The 23,560-nt window shown below is 33.6% G+C and overlaps 1 protein-coding gene across 4 annotated transcripts in view; it reads left to right on the top strand.

Annotated features, from left to right (window-relative positions):
- The first annotated feature begins 3,572 nt into the window (after positions 1–3,572).
- Positions 3,573–23,560, top strand: part of LOC140756928 (choline/ethanolamine kinase) — a 38,707-nt gene continuing 18,719 nt past the window's right edge. Inside the window, exons 1-3 of one of the 4 annotated variants that reach the window (XM_073092465.1) lie at positions 3,573–3,694; positions 4,593–4,754; positions 9,515–9,586. In XM_073092465.1, coding sequence (XP_072948566.1) covers positions 4,641–4,754; positions 9,515–9,586 — 186 coding nt within the window. In that variant the 5' untranslated portion in view covers positions 3,573–3,694; positions 4,593–4,640. Of the gene's footprint in view, positions 3,695–4,592; positions 4,755–9,514; positions 9,587–20,190; positions 20,327–20,734; positions 21,033–23,560 lie in introns of those variants that run through there. The other 3 variants (XM_073092466.1, XM_073092468.1, XM_073092467.1) reach the window with 3 other exon arrangements.

The raw sequence follows: 23,560 nt of genomic DNA, 5'->3' as shown, positions 1-23,560 counted from the left end.
ACTAAAAAGTAGAAAATCTAAATGAATCTAGGAATTAATTAAGGAACAGTAAATAGTATAATTGTGAAATAAATCTACAAAGTTTGAACGAAATCTGGCCGTTTAAAGTGGGTCAAAATCGCGCCCAAAGAAGTCGGTTACAAACATACAAACATACAGGTGAAGCTAATAAAAAGCGTGTAAATATTTTAGATCCAGCCTAGTTGGTAAAGATTTTAATGGATATACATTATTAAATATTAAAAGTAATGAAATGTCCATAGCTGCTAAGCAGATCATGTAGTTGATGAATTAAATATTGAAAATAATGACAACAAACATTGAGCATTACATATCAATATAAAATTTAGAAAGCCTGACTCTGATTCGGCGAAACTAATTGAAAGCTAACAACAACATTCCTTAAATGATAATGCGTCAACAATAACTATTTAATACTTGATCAATCCCTGAATTATTATATACGGATGCACAATCCTGATAGCTGATCTTTATTAAGTACTTTGCAATAATTACCTAAATAATTTAAAGGTATTTTAAGGTGCCTATTCAATGGTGAAAAGCAGTACAAAGTGAAATTAAGCCACAAAGGAGCAATCAAATCTGATATTTTGTTTACAGACCTAAATATGTTAACATTATTAGTTGCAAGTGGGTATTTACCACAAATAATAATGAACTAAGTAGGTAAATCAGAAAAAATAACAAAGCTCGTTTAGTTGCTCGAAGTTTCACTAAGAAATTCAGTTTCAGTAAGAAATTTTACAGGATTAAGATGTAACGTTCGCACCAATAGCCAGATTTACTACATTTATATAGATTTAAATGTACAGCATATGGACGAAAATACTACCTTTGTAAATTTCATTTGATATAATTAGAAAAATATATTATAATGGTTTTCATACAGAGAATATTTATATGGTAGTACCAGAAGGTAAAGGTTGCTAAAGATAAAGAAGGTTGCCTAAAGATAATAAAGTAAGTAAATTAAATAAAAGCTTTAACGGCTTAAAGCAGACATCTTGGCTTTGGTTTGAACGTCTTCATGTTATACTTAAATATAGGGTTTAAAAACTCTTCAAGGTACATTCTCATGCAGATGCATGTAGATAAATGTTTAAATATACCTATATAAGATAAATTAATACGGATAAGAATAGATATATGTATAGAATAAGATATATGTATAGTCCCACACGTATGTATATGGTTTAATAATTTCAACAAAATAAGCATTATAAATTTGCAAAAACATTTTAATGCAAATAATTTATATTACAAATACAAAATAAATAACATAATTTCTTGATATAGATGTTGAAAGAATAGCAAATACAATATCACTTAATCAGTCTACTAATGTGCAAAATGTGTTAAAAATATTCTATAAGTGTAATTTATCCTAATCACTTTCCTTATAAATTATTCAGTATTAAATACTGACTTATACCATGGTGCACATTGTAGAGTTAAATTAAAGTTACTACTTTGTATTGAAATGTAAAAGTAAATGTACTTACGCATCCAGATTTTTTGTCTTAAATGTGTAAATATTTAATACATCTTTTAATGTTATATAAAAGATATAAATAGTTAAACCTAATCAATGAAAGCTGTAATTATAAGTAGTTAATTATTGCTTATGTGGACTCTGACTGAGAAACTGAGAACGCGACGAGACGCACAAACATAGTATTAGAAACTATTTGTTCAAAGTAATTAAAACTGCATAATTTCGTGAAACACACGAAAACAATGTAGACACTGTCGCAGTCTCATCAGCTAAAGCAGAGTACGAGTATAAGGTTTTGTTTGAAGTTTTCTTTGTATATTTGACTGATAAATCGATGTGGTCTGAAGTATCTTCAGCTCCACATGTGCCATGGTTAAGTTTGCCATTGTAAAAACATTTATATTTATTGTAAAAAGATGTGTGTTATGGAGTTTCTTTCGCCGCTTCTTCTCCATAACGAAACACCTAGTGAAGTGGTGGTAGATGTAATGACATTCAAGAAGTGTTCTGCAAAGAACGTATTTATAAATTGCTTTATACTTGAATTTTTGAGGGAGGCTGTTGGAATATAGCAAAAACTCAAGCCTCTTATAATGTATAATATTCAAGTAGGTTATATATGATAAAGCTGGCAGCTGAAAACATATATTTTTACTTCTTCTAATTTGTCATTCTGTCAATGATTCGATATAATAAAAAGTATCTTTTTGGAGTGAATTTTATTTTATTATATTTCATAGTTTATTTTCTCGTTCTCCTGTGGCCTATTCCCAACAGAGTATATAAATGAATCTCCTCGTGATCGTATTCGTGCACGAATCACTCGGTGAGTTCCTCGGCGAATAGTTCGCTGTAAAACGTCAGCAAAGAAGCAATACAGATTAAGACGGAATTGATAATTAAATTCAAATAATTTTATTATTACTACTTTTATTATATTATGTAAAAGTAGTGGGTATTTATTACATATAATTAAAAAGTAATCTATTTATCTGTAAACAAATATACATATTATTTTTATACACTATTTTAATTTGTAAAGAATAATCTTGTCACATCACTTTCTGACTTTTCTTTCAAAATTTCTGTCATAATAATGTTAAAATATCCAAAACATTATAAAAAATATCTTGCTACATACTTACAATAAAATAAACCTTAACTTATGTTGTAATATAAACACATACACATTTGGTAAGTCCTTAAATGTAATAAGTTTTAATACAGCTATAACACAAGTATTTACCTAGGTATAGTCCGCGCCAAATTGCTAGTCCGCTCTGAATATAGAAACGAGTCGCTTCGAATAGCAAATTGTAGCTATATTAGCGAGACAAGGACAGCGCGGGACCCCTCCCGGCACCGGCAGGTACATAGCTGCGTTAGTAGAATGCTCATAGTTGTGCGCTACAACTTCAAAGGGGACTAGTAGTTTGGCGCGGACTATATATATATATATACTTACGAATTAGGTATAGGTAGGTAAATGGCTTAAACGGCTTACAAATGTGTCAGCCATTTAATGGCTGTCATGGTGTAATTTACGCGGAACAATGCTGACATGTGCAGTTAAGTAGTGCAAAAACACGAAATCGAAGAAAAAATGCGGAGAAATATCGTTTCAATCGTAAATGATCTAAAAACTATACTTTATAAATATTTTTCAAAAACGAAAATACATGGCAGTGACAATATGAATTGTCAAAACTATGCTCAGTATATATAAGACGCAATAAGAAATATTTCAAGTAATAATAAACGGCCTTATAATTTTCTTTCAGATACAATGTTTAAGTTTAAAACTACACTGCGAAGATTATAGAAATAGAAAATAAACATTTAAATTATTTTTAAAAATAGCAAGCAATACTCTTTTGCCTAATAAAAATAGGATATATTCGTACATCTTCATAAAAAGGAGCATCTACTATTAATAACTGTTCTAATACTTACCATAATTTATTATAAATAAATAGACAGCAAGCTAATCATGAAAGACAACAAACTAGATATCCACGCACTGAAGAATCCTTCGTCAAGTTGTTGTAGTTCGGAACAGGATTCCCGCCAAAATTTTATTCGCCGCCAAAACCATATACGACTTGACATTTCGTCATTATCGTTTACCGACAACTCAACGAGCACATCAAAGTTTTCCTTAAATTCAGCCATATCCAGGTAATTTATTATTTAATTAATCTTATACAAAAAAATATAGTTTAAAAAAATGGTTGCCTGTAAAGTCGGTTTTACGGGCGAAGATTTTACGTGACAACGTCTTTTTCTCGGTAGAATATTTATTGATATGAATATAATTAAATTGCACAATAGGAACAAGGAATTGAATGAAAATAAGAATTGCACAAATTTTAACAGTTGTTGTAAATGATAAATGACGAATCTAAGCACTCCATATTTTCACTACAGACACAGCTGACGATACTTTAACCACACGTGTGAACTTGTATTGTGACGCTTTCTTGTTTTTCCAACGCCAAGAACGTTCGAGAAAGACAAAGACAGAGACACAAGCATGCGCCGATTCAATGCGCCTAATTCTCTAGTGCTGCGCGCGCGGCAGACCGATCATAGTTGAGTGGGAGAGAGACGCAAGGCATTCGGCGGGCCTCTCTCTCGTTCGGTGACTCATCGTAACGTTACCGGGCGTTACACTTTTTCATAAGTGACTCCCAGCCGCAACCTAATTTAAGACGTTGTCACGTCAAAAAGTAAAAAGCATGATTTTATTGTTCATCAAACTAAAAGTAGTAATTGTTGCAATGTAGTAACTTTGCGATGAACTTTCTCTAAGGCGCTCGAACACCGCCTTAAAATCGTTAATCTTGATGATCCTCGTAAGGACAATAGGACGAACTTTTATAAATCGTGTATTGTCATCGGTTTTTGATAATTATTAAAAAATTTGAAGAAAAGGGCCGTTCAAAGTGGGTAAACATTGAGTTCAAAGATTCCGTCACATACATACAGGCGAAGCAAATAAAAGCGTAGTAATTGTAAGGAATGTAATTAATATAAAGGATATTTAGGATAAATTTGAAGGGTAATCTTGGTTCAGTGAAATATTTCCAGATTTCGCAGCGATTTCGAGGAGTTCAAGTGCAAAATGAGAATATTCGGTGAATCTCTGAGCTTGTGTCGATGTATTGCTGACGATTTTCAAAAGAAACTCATTTCAATGGAAAAGAGATTGGATCATTTGGAGAAACAGCAGATTATGGTAAATTATTATACATATAATATAGATAGTATTCGGAAGGTAAGGATGATTGGCAGTCTATTTTTTTACTACAATAAATTTACGTATAGTCCGCGTAAAGCTGCTAGTCCGCTCTGAATATAGAAATGAATCGCGTCGCCATAGCAAATTGTATGACAACACCTGCTTGCAACAACTTCAGAGCGGACTAGCTAGCGCGAACTATACCTACTCTAAAAGTAGTTTGTGATTTAATATAATTGCTTTCTTCTAAGCTATTTTCTTATGAAGGACTACTGAAATGATATATTAATTGTAAACAAACATTTACCTATCAGAATTTTTTTTCAGATATTCTATAAAAGACAATTAAAAAAAAACAATAAATTATAATGTTGCCTTATAAATATTTTACCCACTTTTATTGGGAAAATATTTACAAAACCGTACACCGCGCAACTGTCGGCAAAAAGTGTTGCTATCCTTAAAACATTATCCCAATTTATTGGTACATTTATCGAAATGTGTTTGTTCGTAATATTTATGAGCGGTGACGTATCTAAGTGCAATTCATAAAAGTAATCCCTCATGTTTGCATAGTTATAGATATCTAATCTTCATACTTATCTTGATTGTTTGTATGCATTGCTATTACAATGAGTGTGTGTGTTACAACGTGTCGCGATAAAACATACAACGTAGTAACGGCAAAGGTTAATGTAATTAACTTATTAATTGATGCATTTATAACATTTTGTTTGTAAATATTTCCAAATTTAATGGTTTGCACTTAATTTATTACCAATTACTGTTCCACTGCTGGGCACGGGTCTCCTCTCAGGTTTCGGCCATAGTCCACCGCGCTGATCAAGTGCGCAATTAGTTGACTTCACGCACCTTTGACGTTATTTTCTAATACGCACATATCTTTGAAAAATGTAAGATGCGTGCGTGAGAATTGTACCATATCAATATGACTATAGACGTTTTAAGGTGGTAGAATCCTTCGTGATTCTGGCACCATTGTCACATCTATTTTCGCCGTATGACAGCAGGATAGCAAAGCTGTGTTCTGCTTTGAAGTGTGTAAATATACGCATATGAATCGTTCTAACTTAGTCGAGTTGATTACAGTTGACCATACGGCAGTGACTACTTCTCATTTAGCGAATACCATGGTCGTTAACTCATTATTTGTCACTGGCTCGGGACTCCTTACAGTGCGGGAGAGCTTTAAGTCTACCGACTTAGTCAAATGCGGATTGAAAGACTCCACATACATTTAGGAACTTCTTTAAAGTATTTAGTATTTATAGGTGTCCTGACATTGTTTTCCTTAAAAGCAAATGATATTTAATTTCCAATACACATTACAATTTTGAAGGTGGTAGAACCCTTTGTGGTTCGACTCCGGCGGCACCACCGCCACACCTATTTCTACCTAATAACAGCAGTGTTAGGCGCTGCTGTGTTCCGGTTTGAAGGGTGTGGTAAGGGAGACAGACTTTTCCGAGGTCCAGCTTAGTCCTCAAGGGTAGCGGCGCATCTGTGGCCGACCTCAGGTAGGAATATCTAATCCTATCTGGGGTTGATTGCAGATGTCCATGGGCTGCAGTAGCCACTTACCATCAGGTGGACTGCATGCTTGTCTGCTACTCCTATATTATAAAAAAATGTAGAATAATTAAGGCGCGTGCCTGGGATTAGAACGTTTGACTTTCCGATTGAAACAGAGTTTGAAACCAGTGCTATCACTTCTTAAATAGAATTTTCGCACACTTCTACAATTTGTCAATAAAACACAGGGTTTTACTTCTATATATTTATTCTTATAAATTAATATTCACGTGTTCATACGTAACACTAGTTATTCAATACTAAGCGTAAGATCTTTATAAATTGATGTCAATTTGTATAAACACTAGCTGTGGTGTTATTAACGTTGCATAAGATTTCCTTTTCATTAATGAAAGAACAAACTTATTCTAGAATATGTGTGAATGTAATATTTAACTCGGAAATGTAATCTTGCCTAAATATTAAGTTGTATGTTTTCAAAATGAATAACTCGAGCTTAAAATCCTGAGGTCGGTTAAAGATCCATTGATATCCCTCAGGTTTAAATCAGAAGTATGTCTCCCTTGAGTATGTATGTCTCCCTTATCACACCCTTCAAACCAGAACACAACAGCGCTTAACACTGCTGTTATTAGTCAGAAAAAAGTATGGCGGTGGTGCCGCCGGAGTCGATCCAAAAAGAGTTTAACCACCTTCAATCATAGTTTTAAAATGAGCTTAATCATAGTCCAAACAAAACAGGTGTGACGATGGTGCCATCAAAGTAATCGACCATGACAATTACTCTGATAGGATACAGAGAAGAATGTAATCTTCAAACGTGGATTTACGCCGATGTAAAGATAATATCTCAGGGATAAAAACGGTGTTTACAACAAATAAAGATAAAGGAATAAGGCTTTTCCTGTGCCCAGTTTCAGTTATCTTTAGGCATATATAAATCAATATGGCGTGTTATTACACGTGAGAAATAGGTTTAATAATATTCTGTTACCCAATTAATTTTGGTACAGGCATTATCTACATAGAAAAATATTACTATATATGTTTGTGTCTATATTACTTGAAACCTACTCGATGGATGCACTTGGAATCTTTTACAACGTTGCATTTCTATGTACGAATGTTTATATACCTAGAGCGATGACATAGCTTTCCGAAGATGGTAGAATCTTATGTGGTTCGAATCCGGCGGCACCTGTGCCACACTTATTTAGCGTTAAACGCTGCTGTTATAACAGAAGGGTGTGGTATAGACATACTTTTCCGAGGCATTCTAGCATAGTCCTCTGGGGTAGCGGCGCATCTGTAGCCGATCTCAGGTAGGAATATCTAATCCTATCTGGGGTTGATTACAAATGTCCATGGGTGGCAGTACTACTTACCAGCAGGTGGACTGCATGCTCATCTGCTATTTCCATATAGTATATAAAAAGGTGGGTAGTTAACTTTAGCAAAGGAGAGCTCTCCTCCAAAGCCGGCGATGCATTGGCGACGCCTCTGGTGTTGCAAGAATGCATAGCATTTCTGCCTTAACATTAGGTCTAATTATAAAAAATAAGATATGAATTTTTGAGCTAAACCTAATATGATCCAAAAGATTAATTGTCAATTTAATTCTATGGTCAGAAAAAATCTCCTGTATTTATATACTTTGCGGTACGTATCTAGTCATTTTTTTAATTTTTTGTTGCAATAATTTATAAAATTATCAAGCAATAAATGAATAAAAATGCTCAGTAACGTACGAATCATTTTCCTTTACTAAACATCTAAATATAAAAGAGAGGGGTATGCTATTTACTATTTAAATATGTATTTTACTTTAAAACGTTTATTTGAAAACAGATAAGTTATACCAACATACTTGCTACCGGTTGTCATCTTAATAATAAAACTGACATCATTTTTGGTTCAGTTAAAATTGTCCTTCGCCATGCCATAAAATAGATTCCATAATGATAATTTCTTTCCTTTTGGGAAGTCGTTAAAAAAATCTAAGTTTTTGGCTTAGATGTGTCAGCAATAAGTCAAGGTATGCAACTTTGTTGGGTTTAGTATTGCCAGCTTTGTGAAACCGTTTTCCCCACTGTTTTAAATTTCCTGAAATTAAGGGAAAATGCTCAAAAAAAATCGTTGATGTTTTTTTGCAATTTATTTAAATCAAAAATACAAAGTAGAATTTTTTAAGTTTTTATAATTAGTAACATTTTGATCTGAAAAAATCATGCTAAATATTTTTAGAGCTACTCTTGTGCATATGTATTCCTGAGCAAAGTTTTCTCCCATCTCCCATACTCTATCCTGCTGATCTAATTCGAGTAACTTAAGTGCACAATATTTTTATTACTTCTGAACTATGAAGGTGATTTGTGATTTGCCCTTAAACTTGAAGAGGATTAAGGAATTTATAGAGAAACAACAATTTTAACCTTTTTAGTCCATAACTTTCTTATAATCTTCTAATTCTTTTTTTTGCACACTAATTTCGCCTTTCGTATGCACATTCCTGTCCCAGGATTGCTGGAAGAAATTCCAGAAATTTTGGAATAAGCAATCCTATGTACTTCATTTCTATCTCTTTTGTATTGTTAATTATCTTTTTTGTGTACAAAAACTAATTAAATAATAAATAATCTTTTTCAACTCTCTTGAATACACTGTTAAAATCTTAAAATACTATGTGTAAACTACTTAGTTAATTCAATGTCACATATGTTTTATTGTTTGTAACAATGGAGTTACCTATTATTGACGTTACTATTTAGTTACAATGTAGTTGAGATACATTTTAATATACCTACAAACAATTTCTACTATCTGTAGTGTTAATTGTTGTAAATATATTAAAGGCTTTAATGAAGTCGAAGTTGTGAAGGAGCAGTCCAGATGATTAGTAGTGACTACCACCCATGAACATATGTAATCAACTCCAGATAAGTTTACACTTCTACCTGAGGAAGGCCACAGATACGTCGCTACCCCTGAGGACCAAGTTGGAATGCCTCTAAAGTTTCTCCGCTACTAAACTTCAAACCAGAACACAGCAGCTACACTCCTGTTATAAGCCAGCCAGTAGCAGTTTACTATCAGAGTTGATTCCATTACCTACTCTTGAAAATCTGTGCCTAAAATTAATCTTCTTCTAACCTCATCATTTTCAAACCTTATTGTTGAATAAAGTGTTTCGTTTTACATTACAGAGTGAAAGCAACTATTCGGCGATAATATGGAAAAATAAGAAATTATCTGGAAAAATAAAACTGGATACCAAGGTAAGTTGTACTTGTACATTGTAAAATGATCATTTCTAAAGAGCCTGAAGAGTCTCTTCTCGTCGCTCAAGAGACGCCTCTTCAAAAAAGGCCTGCTTTTAAAATCCAATTGTCCAGAATCAAATAGCCTTTCTGCCTTACCGCTAAGTTTTTTTTTTATAAAAATTAAGTAACAAATCAGCTAGTTTGAAGAAACTTTTCTCTTCGCTTAAGAGTCCCACCTGTTAAAAAAGGCTGCTCTTAAAATCCAAATGGTCAGGCGATAGAGACTTTCCATTAGTTATCCTTTTTGCCTCGTCGCTAGGTTTTTTTTAAATGAAGTAGATAATCATAGTGCAGTTCAGCTGACGGTAAGTAGTCACTACCGTATGGACATCTGTAACCAACTCCATATAGAACAGGTTCTACCTGAAGCCGATCACAGTTGCCACTCCTGAGGACTGACTTGGTAGCTTCATATGTCAGCCGGCATCCACACCTTTCCACCAAAACGTAGAACTGCTTCATACTAGAAATAGGTGTAAGTGTGGTTAGAATGAGTAAACAATTATTTTTTTTGTTTTTTTGATGTGAAACGTCTATAGCCGCACGTAAAACCGATTTCTGGCGTGGCGACGCATGCCGTGGCGACGCCACGCTATACGATGGTATATATATACAGTCTATATGCAGTAGTGTGTACGATGTGGCGACGCGTCGCCATGCGACGCCATTTATTGCCATTTTATTTTATCATTATGACATATTTAGTTCCTAATGTCGATGTTTCACATCTGCCAGGCGTCCCGTGACGGTTCACATTTTTTTTTTAGTAAATACATGTAAAAGTTACTTTGATAGAGAAAAAAAATCTAAAATTTGAGCTTAACGGATTTTAAATGGGAAAGGGGCCAACTCAATTTTTAAGATAGAAAGCTCAAATTTTAGGATTTTTTTTGTCTATCAAAGTAACTTTTTACATGTATTTACTCCAAAAAAAAATATTTTTTTTTCTGACTCAGTCTAATGTGTGGTGGTACCCTTGTTAAAGATATACCTAAGTGTGGTACCACCCTTTTAACTAATTTTCAGTTTACTTTTAATAATTAATTGCAATAACTTTTCTAATTAGATTTTATTTCTAACCTAATTTATTGCAATAACTTTTCCTACTTCTTTACATAACAAAATTTGTCACCGTAATAGGAGAAATAGAGGTTACGAAAGATATATTGCAAATAGTAGGTACCTTTGCGATAAATCGGGCGTGACATATGAACATGTTAATATGTTAATTCGTTCCGATGAAGTCTAGCTGACGTTAATCGATTTAAATTTTAATGTTTGTGGTTTTCCTCTCTATATTCGTTTTTACTTATCCTTTATGCATTTTTCATCAAAAGTTAAACCTAATGTTACCTTTCTGTAGAAATTACATGTTATTTAGGTCTGTCATTTCATGTCATAGCTACTCGCCGATTATAGACGAATAGAGAGTACGTCCTTATTTGAGTGTATTCGACTGTGGTAGTCTGTATTTGCTATGACGTTCGTCTGTTCTCCATGGTGTTTACATTTTTATTGTAAATCAAAGGATTTGGATTCTCATGTTCTCGTGTATTTGTGCGCATTTACATGTTCATTGTGCGGCAAATGTAAGGATAATAACGAGTAGACAGTCTTTTAAAAATAGGTTTTAAAGTCATTTATTTTCTTAATATTATCCTCAAAATCGCCTTTTTTCTTCACTTTGTTGATAGGTCGATTATTGTCCCAATGCTGGCCACGAGTCTCCCTTTTAAAAATCAGAGAACCTCGGATCCCCGATTGAGAGATACTGCTTAAATCATTGCATGGTACAGGCAAATAAACATCAAAACAAACGATCTTATTGTAATTTATTCATTCAGAATAAACGTGTTCCAAGTTTATTAAACTTAGCTTACCGTCAGTCACATTACTACACACTTGACTACGTCCCAAACGGCGTAGCCATACTTAAGGTGTTACAAATAATAAGATTGTTAAAGTTGAAAAATTTCTAAATCTTACCAAATATTATAGTTAGTTATCGTGCTTTTGTTAAACATCGCATGCTGTGAATTTAAGGACACATATTGTTACATCATAATATAACATGTATTTCTGTTAATAGTCCAATAAAATAAATCCTTACTAATATCCTCACTATCCTTACTAATATTATAAATCCGAAAGTAACTCTGTCTGTCTGTCTGTCTGTCTGGTGGTCTCTTCTTCACGACTAAACCAATGAACCGATTTTAATGAAATTTTGTACAAAGATAGTCTGAGACCCGAGAAAGGACACCGAGAAAGGACATAGGATAGTTTTTATCCCGGAAATCCCACGGGAACTAGGGATGGCGATCTAAGATCGATTAATCGGAGAATCGATCTCTTGGACCCAAAACATCGATTATTTTAATCGATATTAGTAAGGATTGAATCGTACACTATGCATTTGATCAAGTGATGATCTTTAGCAAAGTTGAAGGTACGAATTTACAGTTTTATGTATGTTAGTATGTTATATTATTTTCTTTTAAAAGCGGGCGAAGCCGCGGGCTAAAACTAGTAAATAAATAAATTACAGACGGACGGAATCTAATTTATTATGGCGTATGTAAATAGTTATTGAAGATTTTATTACCTTATTCTTTACTGTTTACTGGCCTTGACGGCATCTAGATATCACGAAATGTTTGCTTTTTAAACGTAAATTGTGAGATGTTGAATGTTGAAGATTACAGATGACAGCTTATGTTGATAATTTTGCATGTAAAATGGGAGGTTTTAGGGGTCTACAGGCAGTGGGCAAAAGAGCGGAGGTCCCTTATTATTTACCGAAAAAAAATGCCAATAAAAAAAAATATTTAGAGAAACAACACACACCGTGTTTCACCCGTGTTTCAAAAAATAAGTGTGATTAATGCAGTCGGTAAAATGCAAAAAGCAAAAATGCAATAGTTGACTCTTCGAAATTTGCGTTTTCACCTCTATTGTTCTAAATTTGGATATTTTTCTCTTATTTGGGGGGCCCTCTTGCGGAGGCCCCGGGGTTCTCGAATGCCCTTCGAATCCGGCCCTGGGAAGTTTTATTCTGTGCGATTACCATTTTACCCTGAACCGAAGGGTTTTGTTTTTCGATTATATTGTGTATTTCGAATATATGTATCAAGGCCGTAGGATTTTATTTCGGGAAATTGAAAATATTGATGGCCCTTTTTGTGTTGACTTCTTTTTATACTCAGTGCCCTATATTACGCCAAGAATAATAAGCCTTGTTTGAAAAGGTTTAAATATAAAGAAATTTCATCCCCTAATGAGTGTATTCAGGTTTTCAATGTCAAGAGTAAAAGCGCCATAGTTTTTCAAGTTGAAATCAATATTATGGAATGAACACGCGCTGTAAAATCAGGGTTAGATCTACGATTATAATTATAACTTTTGATTTTTGTAAGATTTCGGGAGGGGTAGGGGCGTCGTTTGAACTCCCACACCATTCCACTTAGTTACAACCAAGATATTAATGCTCATTTTAACACGTGTAGTGACTCTAACGGCTTGATGAATTTTAACATAGGATTTTTCCTACCGGTGACGTTAGATTCGTGAGTAAAACTGAATACATTGTAATTTCAAAAAATCAAAATAACATCTGTAATTTGCTATTTAAATGCGCCACAGTTGTACGAGTCTATTACAGGTTATTTACACAGCTGAGTTATTGATTTTCAAGTTATTTGTCTTAGTACGTTGTGAGTTATTCAGTTATTTTGATATTTTGAGATTGGACATTCTGAACCTAAACCTACCCATTCTTAAAGAGTGGCATGTGGCAATGCATCTATCATCGGCTTCAGGTAGACCTTATTCTATATAGTTGGTAACAGACGTGTAGTAGTGTACTATCAGAAGGACTGTATGCTCGCTTGCTACTTGTTTCAATTTGAAACTTTGTGGTTCGACTCCGGCGGCACCACCGCCACGCTTATTTCTACCTAATAACAGCAGTGTTAGGCGCTGCTGTGTTCCGGTTTGAAGGGTGTGGTAAGAGAGACAGACTTTTCCGAGGCGTTCCAGCTTAGTCCTCAGGGGAAGCGGCGCATCTTTTGCCGACCTCAGGTAGGAATATGTAATCCTATCTGGGGTTGATTACAGATGTCCATGGGCGGCAGTAGCCACTTACCATCAGGTGGACTGCATGCTCGTCTGCTACTCCTATATTATAAAAAAAAAATCTTATTTTGTAATATCTTTAGAACTAAGAAGCAATAAATTTTGCGATACGGTTTTAAATCATCACTTTAATAACTTTTTGCCGACCTCACTGTGTTTTAACAAAAAATGTAAACATTATACATTTTTTACATCTCAATATTAATGGACTGTTTTCACGCGATCGACTAGTGCTGTAGCAAAAAGTTATTTCCAAGAAAAAGGAAATTGAAACTCAATTGTTCAGATTTTTAATAACATTTGCAAGAAATCATTCGAATTGTATCTATAGTTGTAGACTAGATTAAGGATAACTGACAGGTTAATAAGGATAATCTTTATCTTTAGAAGTATACGGTAAATTTTTCAAGTGGCCAAATCCACCAAATCCAAATTTTAAAGGTGGTAGAACCCTTTGTGGTTCGACTCCGGCGGCACCACCGCCACACCTATTTCTACCTAATAACAGTAGTGTTAGGCGCTGCTGTGTTCCGGTTTGAAGGGTGTGGTAAGGGAGACAGACTTTTCCGAGGCGTTCCAGCTTAGTCCTCAGGGGTAGCGGCGCATCTGTGGCCGACCTCAGGTAGGAATATCTAATCCTATCTGGGGTTGATTACAGATGTCCATGGGCGGCAGTAGCCACTTACCATCAGGTGGACTGCATGCTCGTCTGCTACTCCTATATTATAAAAAAAAAAAAAATCCAAAACTATAAGATATAGCGAAAATGTTAAAAGGTGTAACGAGGTTGATGATAAAAACGTAAACTGTATCATTTGAGTTTTTTAGTCAATTCTCTAGCCAGTAATGGCGTGAGTTGGTTTTGAAAAAAATACATTGTATGACAATGGGATTAGGTATTGTCAAATTCTGGGAAGAAATACCACCAACAATATTCTAATTTCGAGGAGGTAATGGTGATGGCCCGTATAGGATCATCCCCATACTTTATTCTGATTTATACTCTCTCCAGTTATGAGACTCTACAGTTATCAGAACACAACAACGTTTAACACTGCTATAAAAAAAAAAAAAAACGAAAAAAAGGTGGTAGAACCCTTTGTGGTTCGACTCCTTATTTTTTTTTTGTTCACGAGGGGAACACCTTCAAAAGGTACCCGACCATCTGGTGCGTACGACGGTATGAGACCACACATACTGCCGTTCTTCCCGGGCCGTTGGCCAGGCGGTTCGAGCTCCCACTCTTGCCAACCTCAGGTAGGAATATTTAATCCGATCTGGTATTCATTACAGATGTCCATGGGCGGCAGTACCCACTTACCATCAGGTGGACTGCATGCTCGTCTGCTACTCCTATATTATAAAAAAAGTGATCTGGTTTGAAGTTGTAAGGGAGAGACTTTGAAATGTGTAGCTATTAAGGTTTAATAATTGTAACAGGTAGACAGGTCAAATTTATGAAGTAAAAAATCTTATTAAGGTAAAGCAAAAAACTAAAAAAAATTGCGGTTTCTCATACAACCAACCCCATTTAAGGCTTTCTTTATTTTTTGTATTTGTTGTAATAACGGCCACCGTTATACATTTTGTAGAAAAATCAAGTGACGGATGGACTATTACGGTTTAAGAGATAGAGTCCTGTGATAGACAGACATACAGACGGGCAGACAGCGGAGGCTTAGTATAGTCCGCGTAAAACTGCTAGTCCGGTGAAGTCTGGTCTGAATATAGAAATGAATCGCGTCGCCATCGTAAATTATATGACTACACCTGCTCGCAACAACTTCAGAGCGGACTAGCAGTTTGGCGCGGACTATAATACGGTACCGTTTTTACGCTTTGGATACGGACGGACCCTAAAAACAACGCGCTTTAAAAACTCTTCACTTCAGCTTGAAAAGTGCTCAAAATTTCAAGTTGTAGCACAAAGCAAGTTTTAACACGAAATGTATAAAAATACAGTCAAAATGCCAGTGTATTCAGGTTTTCAATGTCAAGTGTAAAAGCGCCATAGCTTTTCACGTTGAAATCAATATTTTGGAGCCAACATGCGCTGTAGAATCAGGGTTAGATGTACTGAGTAACGCTAGGTACTATAGAATCTAAACCTAGAATCGATATAGTATAGTACAGTATTGAAACTCGCTTTTAGACACGGGTTCGCTCGCGGTCAGAGTTTTTTATCTCGGGGACGGCACTTTTTTCGGTATAAAAGGTATCATATTTTATTCTTTTATCACAATCGGTTATGTAGTTACGGCGTGAAAGTGTAACAAACAAACTCACATTTGCATTTATAATATTAGTTAGGACTTCTAAGTCATTTCAGAGTGGCCTCTTTGTATTTTTTTTTTAAATTTCGAAATAAAAACTATTACGAAAGCCCGTTATTTATTATACTCAGTCCATTCACATTTTGCATACCAAATATCAAAATTGGGCAATTTCCAGTATGCAAAAATTGTCAAATGTCGATCTTTAATAAATAATTTATTGAATGGATTGATTTCTAATAACGGGCCCAAGTGTCCTGTTGACTTTGTCAATAAATTTAGTTGTAAAATAATTATAGTTCAAAAAACTAAAAACCACGCTAAAATCGCGCAAGGATGATCGTTATTTCTGACGAACTGATGAGGAGAATGAGACAAAATTATTAAAAACGTATATTGTCATCGGTTCTTGAAAAGTGATCAAAATTTTAAATCAATTGGACCATTAAAAGAGGGTAAAAATCGAGTTTAAAGATTCCGTTACATGCATACATACAGGTCAAGCTAATAAAAGCGTGGTAAAAATAAGTCTTATTTTATTCGCTTCAGTAGTTTTTGATACTCAGTTGGTAATTATAGGACAAGTAGAGGGTACTCGTAACGTCACTGAAGAACGGTTCTTAATATCTTTCTATCATGTAAATAAGCACGTAAACTTAGAAAACAGTTATATAAATTGCAGCTACTTAGTTTAACTCTTCTATTCGTATAGAGAAATTAAAACATTAGTATTTGTAAGCAATACCTACACGTTATTATTATGTAGATATTTATGTAATTACTCTGAGGGCGTACTATGATGTCACCAGACAGATGATAATAGCAGGGCACGTTATGTTTGTATAGATACTGCTACATATATCTCTGCTTATCTGTTCAATCGATCGAGATGAAATGTGGTAATGTTACATCCTGTGTTTTGAAATGGTACAGAAATAATACAGTGTTTTATTGGAGACATTTTACACTTGTCCAAAAGTTTAAGTTTCATTGGTTTTTTCCTGGATGGCGCAATATGGTACATAATTAAAACTATAATAATGAATCATCTAATTTCGTGCATCATACTGTTATCTTTTCTCATCAAATTATTGACGGACTAAAATCATTAGTCTAATTATTTACTACACAACACGTGTATGATATCATATATTCGTATAATATATGAGTCATTGGAAATACCGGATATGTTGTGAATAAAATCTCATTTGATTTGACACCTCATTTAATAAAAATCCGTCAAGCCATTTGGGCTACAGGCCATGCCAAAGAATGTTTTTTCTAATAATATAGGAGTAGCAGACGAGCATACAGTCCACCTGATGATAAGTAGCTACTGCCGTCCATTGACATCTTTAACCAACCCCAGATAGGATTAGATATTCCTACCCAAAGTCAGTCACAGATGCGCTGCTACCCCTGAAGACTATACTGGAACGCCTCTGAAAAGTATGTCTCCCTTACCACACCCTTCAAATCAGAACACAGCCGAGCTTAACGCTGCTGTTATTGGGCAGAAATAAATAGATACTCTCCGCAGTCTGGTAAAAATAAATTCATATCATCAAAGTAATGAATATATTCTGAAGTAATTACAATGGAATGAGATAATATGACACATACCATACAATGATAAAAATACTGAATGTATCACAAATTTTCCATCCATTTATTCACAAACAAAGCGTTAGATAAATAAGTTAATCTTAAATTGTCTTTGTTTTGAGTTTAAATGATAATAATGACATATATATTGTCCTTTAATATCATGATGTCTACGATTTCCCTTTTGTTATGATAAATAAAATAATTGACTTGCATTACTACCATCAAGTGGAATGAAATGAAATTAAAATATGTTTATTTTGTATAGGCCAACGGCGGCACTTACAAATTGTCAGTTACAATATTTTCTTAAACTACTACCGGATCGGAACGCGACCTCTACTGAGAAGATCCGGTAAGAAACTCAGTGGGTTTGTCTTTTTTTTTAATAATAATTATTCTCCTTTTCCCTTTTTTTTAAATGCTATCATGTGGCGTAACTATACCATGGAAGACCCGTGGTAAATTCATTGCACGGAGCCCTAAGAAATTTTCGCTCATGAATTCGTACTTTACTTATTGTTTGGTCCTGGTGACCTTAATTTTTATTTCTAATTTATACACATTTTTTTGGTTATTTTTGAGGTCGCAGCATCTCTATTTGGAATCAGATCGGGGCCCCGTGGCATTTTATCAGTCCTGCCACTCTATAGTTATGCCACTGCGACCATCTTAGTTTACAGTGGCAACGCATCTGTGATCTGCTTCAAGTAGAACCTGCTCTATATGGAGTTGGTTGCTGATGATTATGAGCGATAGTAATGTACCTACCGTCAGATGTATTCCACGCTCGTCTGTTACCTCAATATGCTATATATGCTAAAGATATGATCTAAATTACAAGATGCTGGCCCTAATGATGCCTTTTTGGATTTTGATCTCTAGCACTTCCATGTATCTTATTAAGAAAAATGGAATGTGATAAAGAATCCAGCACTGTAGTTGTCTATCCATTATGATGGAGTAAAATGCTTTGTCCCTGACAAAGGAATTTTATCTTGAGTTTGTATGGAAGGCAGTTAATTATATGACTTGATAGAATGTGGCTATAAATCCATGAATTAATTTATTTGCCTTTATTTGTTTATTTTGTGTCTATAGCACTTATGATACAGTAATAGGACACGTTAAGTTAATGGTCCGGTGATCTAGTGTTATCATTGGATAGCAGTCGTTAAACCTTGTCGGAAGACTAATGGCCGGAAGGCTTGAAAATTCAAACAGAATGGTAGAGTAAGCAATTATTTGGGGGAGCGCGGGTCATCGATGTCCAATAGTTAGAAAAAATAATAATATTCATTCATTAAAAAAAACTAAACACCACGCTTGAATTGCATAAGGAAAAACAATAATTCTGATGTTGCTGATGAGGAGAGTAGGACAAAATTATTAAAATCGTGTATTTTCATCGGTTCTTGATAATTGATCAAAATTTTGTATTAATCTGATCGTTCAAAGTGGGCAAAAATCGAGTTGAAAGATTCTGTTACATACCCATATACATACATACAGGTCAAGCTAATAAAAGCGTGGTGAAAAGAGTTAAAGCCACTGAAAACATCTGTTTAATTTCATAATAAGTGCGTATTAATTCACAAAGTATTTAATTAATACTATTGTGTATAGAAGTGTAATAACCTTAGGTGTATAAATACCTTTTGTTTAAGTATACGAACTTGAGTATAATCAATAAAATATTCACTACGCAATAAGTTATACTTGAAAACTCTGCAAAAAACCTTTTACACATGAGACTGGTTTTATATAAATAGTAAGGCTATGTAATAACACAGGTGAATATTGTTGTTATTCTTTTGCTTACTAAATTACAACATAGCCAATTGACGCCACACTTCGTAGTGGCTGAAACTGATATTCCTGTAGAAACTTCGGGATAAAAAGTATATAAAAACATTCTTTTATATAAATGCAATGTTGTGTAAACATTTCAAGTCATTTCATCGAATACTTTTTGAGTTTTGAGGACACAAACATAAGAAAGCTGAATTAAATTTTGAAGTAAATTGTAAGAGAAGAAAGTATGAATAAATGTATAAGCAAATATAAGAACAAAGCCAAGGTTAGAATTAATATGTAGCACTTAATTAGCGCAACATACATTATAATTACAACGAATTTTAAGATAATACGCACATAATAAAAATAACTTTTGTAGGTTTACCTTTGTTTTTGTTTGCCAATCGCATCTGGTAAGCTTTATGGTTTGTTTTTATAACACGCATCAATCAACATCTGAAATGACTCACGGATTCTATTATTTATTTGTTACTTGCATTTTATTTCGCCGATAAACAGATACCCGATCAAATCACGATGTAATTACGCAAAGTAACTGATCATAGCATACGCTTACTTTTAACACTGGATGGATAAAGATGACGTTTGATATGTGTATGCAACAAGGGATGATTTTCGTCAATATTCGCGAATTGTCGTACATTTTCGTGTTCTCCGTCTCTTTCGCACTCGTTGCGGAATAACTTTATCGCTATTGAATTTCCGTGCGACGTATCTCTCTCTCGCCCCGTCAGTACGTATTTTTAGCTTGCGAAGTGCAAACGTATCTTGCTGGACGTAACGTCGGTGTATTTTTGTAATTGAATTAAAAAATATTACGTATTTACTTTACCGGGACGAAGATATTTGAATAAGAATGGCAAAGGTAATTCGATTTTGTGCCGGTAAAGTGGGTTTTCGGTGAAAACTCTAAATAGAGAGTATTATATATTTTTTCTGTTTGAACATCGTACCACCGTGTGACGTATGCCTGACTGCACGGAGATAACTAGACCATTTTGCGTTTGAAAAACTTAATTACGAATAATTGCTATCATACCTAAATTGAGTAAAAAAACAATTAAGTTGAATAACCCAAGCGTTTATCATAAACATAATGTATGTATTTATAAAAAAAAAAATCGTAATTTCCAGTGTTTATAAAACAACAATGATTCTAGTAAGTTTTTAAATTTAAGTTAAAATTTCAGTGTTCTACGATTATTTGTGATTGAGGAAAATTGTAAATATTTTTTGTATTGTGTTTAAGTGATACGGTGCGGTAATATAATGGTGAGGTATTGTTTTTACTTTTATTAGAATGTATAACTTATAATTTTTATTTTATTGGTATGTTTTTGGGAAATTCGTAACGTTGAACGGGCAACATTATTTTTGACACAAAATCAATACCTGAATACAGGGATTAAAAAAAATAAATGTCAAGTGTCAAATTTGGAGCGAAGGGTGGGACCGGTTCCTATTTGGTCATATTATATCTAATTTTAATGTCTTTTAGACTTAAAAACCTATTAGTGCGAGTGGGGAATTGTTGTAAAAGACTTCTAGAACCTAACCGCAGTAGTTATTGGGTAAGTCAACTCTGAATTATTACGTAAAACATAATAAAGGTGTGAAATTTTTTACGTACATTTCGAAGTCAATTTTTCATCATAATTCTGATTTTTAACGTATTTATAGTACATTAGTCTACTGTTTAGCAAGAATATTTAGTTGTTTCCATTCAGAACTCTTTGATTTTATGTATTACACAATAAATCAATACATTTTGCTTTATTACGACACCGGTTACTAATTGTTGTTTATTTGTCAACAAATTGCGTAAGAAATTATCTTGTTTTGTTATTTTGTTAATTATTGGTAAAGTTCTGTTTGTTTGTAAATAAATGACGTAAAAATTATCTCTTAGTTAATTGGTAGAGGTCAATAGCATTTATTTGCTTTATGTTTCGTATATTCGGAGTAAAATTAAATTTTTGATTCTTTTCTTATCCAGGTGTCTTATCTTAATAACCACAGATGCCACTTTTGAGGACTTATTTGGAATGCGTCATATAATTGCCTGTCTAACCACACCCTTTAAAACACAAAAAATAAATACAAACGAAGGATGAAAATTGTTATATTCATAAAAAATAAACACAATTGTAACACAAGAATTGTTGTTATTCTAATGCATCTAAAGAAATATAATTCTAAGATAAAAAAATGTTCGGTTTATAAAATTAAAATAAATACAATTGAAAGATAAAAATATTTATATTTGTATACCTAAAAAACAATTGTAAGATAAAATAATGTTCTTAAAATGAAGTTAATACAACTTTCGGATAAAAATGTTTTATTTTTAATGCATAAAAATAAATACAATCGAAAGATAAAAATCTTTATACTTTTAATGCATAAAAAACAATTGTAAGATAAAAAAATGTTCTATGTTTAAAACAAAATTAAATACCATTGTAAGATTCAATTCTATTTTAAAGTAATGCATAAAAATTAATGCATAAAAAATAAACACAATTGAAAGATAAAAATGTTTATACTTTTAATTCATAAAAAACAATTGTAAGATAAAAATTGTTCTACATTTTAAATAGATGTGACCTTGTTTCTCGGAAATGAGTAGTTCCTGATAAGTTGCAGTTGTTTTTAGTTGTTACAATGCAATGTTAGTTAATTACCTTGTTCGGTCATTGTTTGATAAGATCTTCATTATTGTAGTTTATTTCGAGGATAGGACATTGTTTTTTGTAAAAAAAGGTTGATAATCTTTGATTGGTATGTTGTGTGGTAAGGAAGATATACTGGTCTGATGCATTCTTATTTCATTCAACTGCCACATCTGTTTCTCTCTAATAACACCAATGTTAACCCTTAACATCACGGGCGGATTAACATCACGCTATGTAGTTACAATAACTATTGAGACAAAAATAGCTTTATTGTTATAAAATTCTTATTGTTTGAAATATTTATATTGATCCAATTCAACATACACATTAAATGATATTATACAATGATTAATATGACTTAATACAGACCAAAGTTAGTTTTCAACCAAATATTTTAATGTTTTTATGTGTTTGGTTGTGCATACCAACTTACATATCGATACCTTAATTCCCAAACCAGCCAACTCCACTTGCTGTCAATATTTTTTTTTATTTATTTTGATGAAACTATGTCCCCCTTACCACATTCATCAAACCAGAACACAGCAGCGCTACACTGCTGTTATAACAAAAATAGGTGTGACGGTGTCGCCGGAGTCGAACCACAGAGAATTCTACCAACTCTAAGGTGCTACAATACTAATTTATCTTCATGCAAACACCATTTAAAATTAAATGAAAATGGCGTCATTTTCATTTGAATGTGACATGCAGTTATTTGTCTTATTTCACAGTGCTTAAAGGTTAATTTACCAATTAAAACTTTATTAACGGGTGGAGTCTGATTGCTTTCAATTAATTTTGATTTGTTTCTGCAGTTTTTTATGTGTGAACAATGTGCATAATATTTTTATTGTATGTATGGGATTTTTACTCCTAGCCTATAAATGTTATATTAAGAAACATGAAACATAGTGAGAACATATATGTACATAGTTACCGCCGTTATACATAGGTATCTGTAAAAAAATCTAGTGCTTATTACGGTTTAAGAGATAGCCCTGTGACAGACTGACAGACAGCGGAGGCTTAGTAATAGGGTCCCGTTTTTATCATTTGGGTACGGAACCCTAAAAATCTTAGTTACAGCCAGCAGTGGAGGGTAATGTTCCAGCGTATGTATGTATGTCTAATCCTTTGTCACGCTGCAGCACAAACGGCTTGACGGATTAACATATGAGGTGTCGTTGGATTCGTCTAATGTGGGAGTGACATTGACTATATTTCTAAGCAGCCGGTTTTTTTGTTTTTATAACAATTCTCTAGTATTTATGTATGTTGGCATGTAGAAAGTCGGAAAAAGCGAGGAATTTACTTGAATTTATATAACGTTGTATTTTAGAGTTTTTTTGTTCTGAAAAGGGTGTGGTAAGGGAGACACTTGCACGAAGCGTTACAACTTAGTCTTCAGGGGTAGCAACGTA

This window comes from Epargyreus clarus, unplaced genomic scaffold (assembly GCF_041222505.1).
Source record: "Epargyreus clarus isolate Ecla_fem2 unplaced genomic scaffold, WU_Ecla_fem_2.2 ptg000036l, whole genome shotgun sequence".
NCBI classification, from domain to species: domain Eukaryota; kingdom Metazoa; phylum Arthropoda; class Insecta; order Lepidoptera; family Hesperiidae; genus Epargyreus; species Epargyreus clarus.
Note: the sequence above shows the minus strand (reverse complement) of the source record. Positions and strands in the feature narration are given on the sequence as shown.